Source organism: Poecilia formosa, unplaced genomic scaffold (assembly GCF_000485575.1).
Source record: "Poecilia formosa unplaced genomic scaffold, Poecilia_formosa-5.1.2 Scaffold640, whole genome shotgun sequence".
Taxonomy (NCBI): Eukaryota; Metazoa; Chordata; class Actinopteri; order Cyprinodontiformes; family Poeciliidae; genus Poecilia; species Poecilia formosa.
The window spans coordinates 45,296-49,120 of record NW_006800579.1 but is presented as its reverse complement, the minus strand read 5'-3'; the positions used below and the strand labels follow the sequence as shown (position 1 = coordinate 49,120).

The following is a 3,825-nucleotide window of genomic DNA, read 5'->3' as shown; positions in this document are numbered from 1 at the left end:
AACCTGGGCTCCCCGGCGTCTCTCTCACCACTCCCATCATCATCAAATCATGACATAAAGAGAGACGGATTCACTGCATTTGAATCAGTGAGCAAGGAGCACAGAGTCTCATTAGTGAATGCTGCAGTGATGGTATTTGGGCAGTGACAGAGCTGCTATACTGAACAACATATGCTGATGATGCTTTTCATATGTGCAACAAGCCATGTGCATGTGTGGATGAAATGTATATTTTTGTCAAATCACTTGGGAGAAATTGTCCACTTTTCTTCTTGCATTTAGTTTTACTACTTAGATGTCTTTATAGCCTGTAGGTCAAAGCATGTGCTTAAAAGAATCAAAATATAAGACAGGAACACCTAGTGTCCCTCTTTATGTGCAATTTTTTATGTTACATGGACAAGGAGAATCATATTTTCAGCCTATGGTTTATAGTCTCATTAAATATTTTTTCTGCCGATTTGACTTCTCTACATGATATCAACAAATACATACATGTTGGATATCTCAGCAAGCTTTGACAGTTGAACAGTATCACCAAGTCTCAACTTACGGAACTGACATCTGTAAAACTGGAGGTAGATTCTTTAGGAGCATTACTTGATGCTGATGATGGGATGAAGGGATCTTTTCCACTGAACGGGTCACCTAGACCTTTTTTAGCCTGGAAATGGTCTATGACATCAGCTCCAAAAGGCTGGAAAGGGTCACATGGTTTGGAAGGATCTGGTGTGGCAATCAAGCTTACTGGTGTTGTTGTACCTGGAGACAAAAGACAGTTAAATGAATAGATAGATTATCAAGACAGATGCATTTTCTTGGAAAACAAATCAATATCCCATAAATAATGACAGATAAACTAAAACCACATAAGGTTACAAAATGTACTGTAAACAAGTTAAAACTCTCTTAACATCTGACTAAAACGCAAATATGTTTAGCTGATTCGATTCAGCTTATTCATATATCATAATTCAAAACAAATGTTTCAAGGCAAACAAAAAAAGGATTTTTGTCAAATGTTTTGGAAATATACTTTAGCTCAATACCATTTTCAAAAGTTTCCAAAATAAAATAAACAATGAAATAAAACTGTCTACATTCCTTGAATAGAGATTGGTCTGTCCTGGGTTCCCATGGGGGTTCTGAGTGGTTTAACGTTGTGCTTTCTGTCTCTGTTTAAAAGATCTGGCATTGTTTCATTGATAATGAGGAGAGACAAAGGACAAATGTGAGTTGCAAATTGTCAGTCTGTCTTCAAGCTCTGCCCATTTCTTGACAGTCCTTCACCCGACTCCTTGCCAGAATACTCTTTCAGGTTTTGTTTTTAGGTTTTGAGTGTAAGATTCTCTTTGACACCTTGAAGCTTTCTACAGTTAAACATCTCTCTTTGAGTTCTTGACAGTTTACTTAATGGTTGATTTCGATGGAATCTTAATAACTGAAGTATCTTCTTCCTAAGAATCAAATTAGGTAACACTTTATTTGAAGGGGGTGAATAAGACTGTCATGACACTGTCATAAACATGACATAACACCTGTCATGAACATGAATAAGTCTTCATGAATATTTATGACTGTTGTCATAAAGCGTCATTCAGTAAATTATGACACTTTTAATACAAAGTTGACATTATTCAAAACGTCTTTATTATGACAACTTGACATTAACTAAAAAATCATTACTGATATAAATTTGTTATAAAAGTATTACTAATCAGTAATCAGCACTTTAAAAATGAGGTAACTATGTTATTAACGGTAAAGTTTAAACAGTAATGATTTCTTGGTTAATGTCAAGTTGTCATAACGAAGACATTTTGAATAATGTCAACTTTGTATTAAAAGTGTCATGACAATCTTATTCACCCCCCTTCAAATAAAGTGTTACCTCAATTTTAATACAAAGCAAGGTAACCCATGGCTGAGAAAAGGTTGAAGTGAGTAAAGCTAACAAACAAGTGTTGCATTTAGATGATGAAAGCCAAAGTTGCTTCCATTTTGAAAATTATGCCATATGTTTTTGTTTGAAGAAATTCTATGAGGTAATAGGGACTTGCAAAAACGGGACTTTTTTTTTTTGAAAAAGCTTATAGCAGTTGACCATGTCATGAGCCACTCACCACTGGGTGGTTTGGGCCTTGGTGGTATACTTCTTTTAGGTGGCAGAGCTGGCATGTCTGTTTTCCTGGTGAAAGGGTCATCTGCAAGCACTGGCTAGAACAGAAAAATATTGTAGAAATCAACAGATATTTTTAGCAATATTAATCCTGAAAAAAATCACTGGATTCAGGACGCCTGTTAGACAACATATTAAGCTTATTATTGTTTGTATTTTTTTACCCATAAATATCTAATCAAGCATGAAGTCATTCTTATTTACATTAGTTTTTAAAAATTACATGGTAAAATGTATTTATTACTTTGATGGCAGTGTAGTTAAGTGGACTATGGAGTAAACAGGCACCACAGAGTTGTTAAAAAAACACCTTTTTAGTGTTAGGTGTTACAACATAATTGTCCCAGGTGGAACAGAGCTCAGTTCCTCAACGGACCAGCATTTTGGGTCTGATCAGATCAGTGGTTCAATCAATCAATCAATCAATCAATCAATCAATCAATCAATCAATCAAGTTTTATTTGTATAGCACATTTCAGCAGCAAGGCATTTCAAAGTGCTTTACATCATAAAAACACAAAAAACAAAAATCATGCAACATAGAATCAACAATCAAAACATTACATTTAGTCAAGTCTCATTGTTAAATTCATAATTGATTATGTTTCAAATACAACTCTAAACAAGTGGGTTTTTAGTCAAGATTTAAAGGCTCTCAATGTTTCAGCTGTTTTACAGTTTTCTGGAAGTTTGTTCCAAATTTGTGGAGCATAGAAACTCAATGCTGCTTCTCCTTGTTTGGTTCTGGATCTGGGGATGCAGAGCAGAACCAGAACCAGAAAACCTGAGGGGTCTGGAAGGTTGGTACAACAACAGCTCTTTAATATATTGTGGTGCTAAGCCGTTCAGTGATTTATAAACTAACAACAGTATTTTAAAGTCTATTCTCTGAGCTACAGGGAGCCAGTGTAGGGTCTTTAAAACTGGTGTTATGTGCTCTATCTTCCTGGTTTTAGTCAGAATGCGAGCAGCAGCGTTCTGGATCAGCTGCAGCTGTTTGATTGATTTGTTGGACAGACCTGTGAAGACGCTGCTCCAATAATCAATGTGACTAAAGATAAACGCATGGATGAGTTTCTCCAGATCTCACTGAGACATAAATCTTCTAATCCTGGAGATGTTCTTCAGATGATAGAAGGCTGACTTTGTGATTGTCTTAATGTGGCTCTGAAGGTTCAGGTCAAAGTCCATCACTACTCCCAGGTTTCAGGCCTGATCGCTGGTTTTCAGTTGTAACAACTGAAGGTGTGCATTGACTCTAGATCTATAACTCTAGATCGTTCCTCTTTAGGGCCAAAGATAACTTCAGCTCAGCTGGGGAAAGTTATGGCACATTCTAGTCATATTGTATGAAGCCACTTGCTTGCGCTCCGAATCTGTGGTCCCATTGCAGTCAAATTGTCCCACACCGCAATATTTCCTGGTCTCACATGTCAGATTTTGTCCTTTGACAGTCAGCTTTGTCCTGCACAGCGATCTAAACTTCGCCATGCTTCTTGTTTCCCTGGTCCTTCATACATTTCCAAGTTCCTCGTTCTGGCAAATTTTTTTCCTCTGCTCGTCCAGCTCTCATATTCAATGTAGATTCCCATACTGATCTGGCACACTGCTGTCTGGTCACCCGTTTCAGCAGGAAAACTACGTTA

At 36.9% G+C, this 3,825-nt stretch overlaps 1 protein-coding gene across 3 annotated transcripts in view; it reads right to left on the bottom strand.

Annotated features, from left to right (window-relative positions):
- LOC103130499 (epidermal growth factor receptor substrate 15-like 1) overlaps nucleotides 1–3,825 on the bottom strand; it is a 30,956-nt gene that overhangs the window by 15,158 nt on the left and 11,973 nt on the right. For 2 of the 3 annotated variants that reach the window (XM_016665958.1, XM_016665956.1), the window contains exons 2-3: nucleotides 2,124–2,217; nucleotides 554–762 (exon numbers count right to left, since the gene is read on the bottom strand). In XM_016665958.1, the coding sequence (XP_016521444.1) occupies nucleotides 554–762; nucleotides 2,124–2,217 (303 nt within the window). The remainder of the gene's footprint in view (nucleotides 1–553; nucleotides 763–2,123; nucleotides 2,218–3,825) is intronic. The other variant, XM_007541908.2, reaches the window with a different exon arrangement.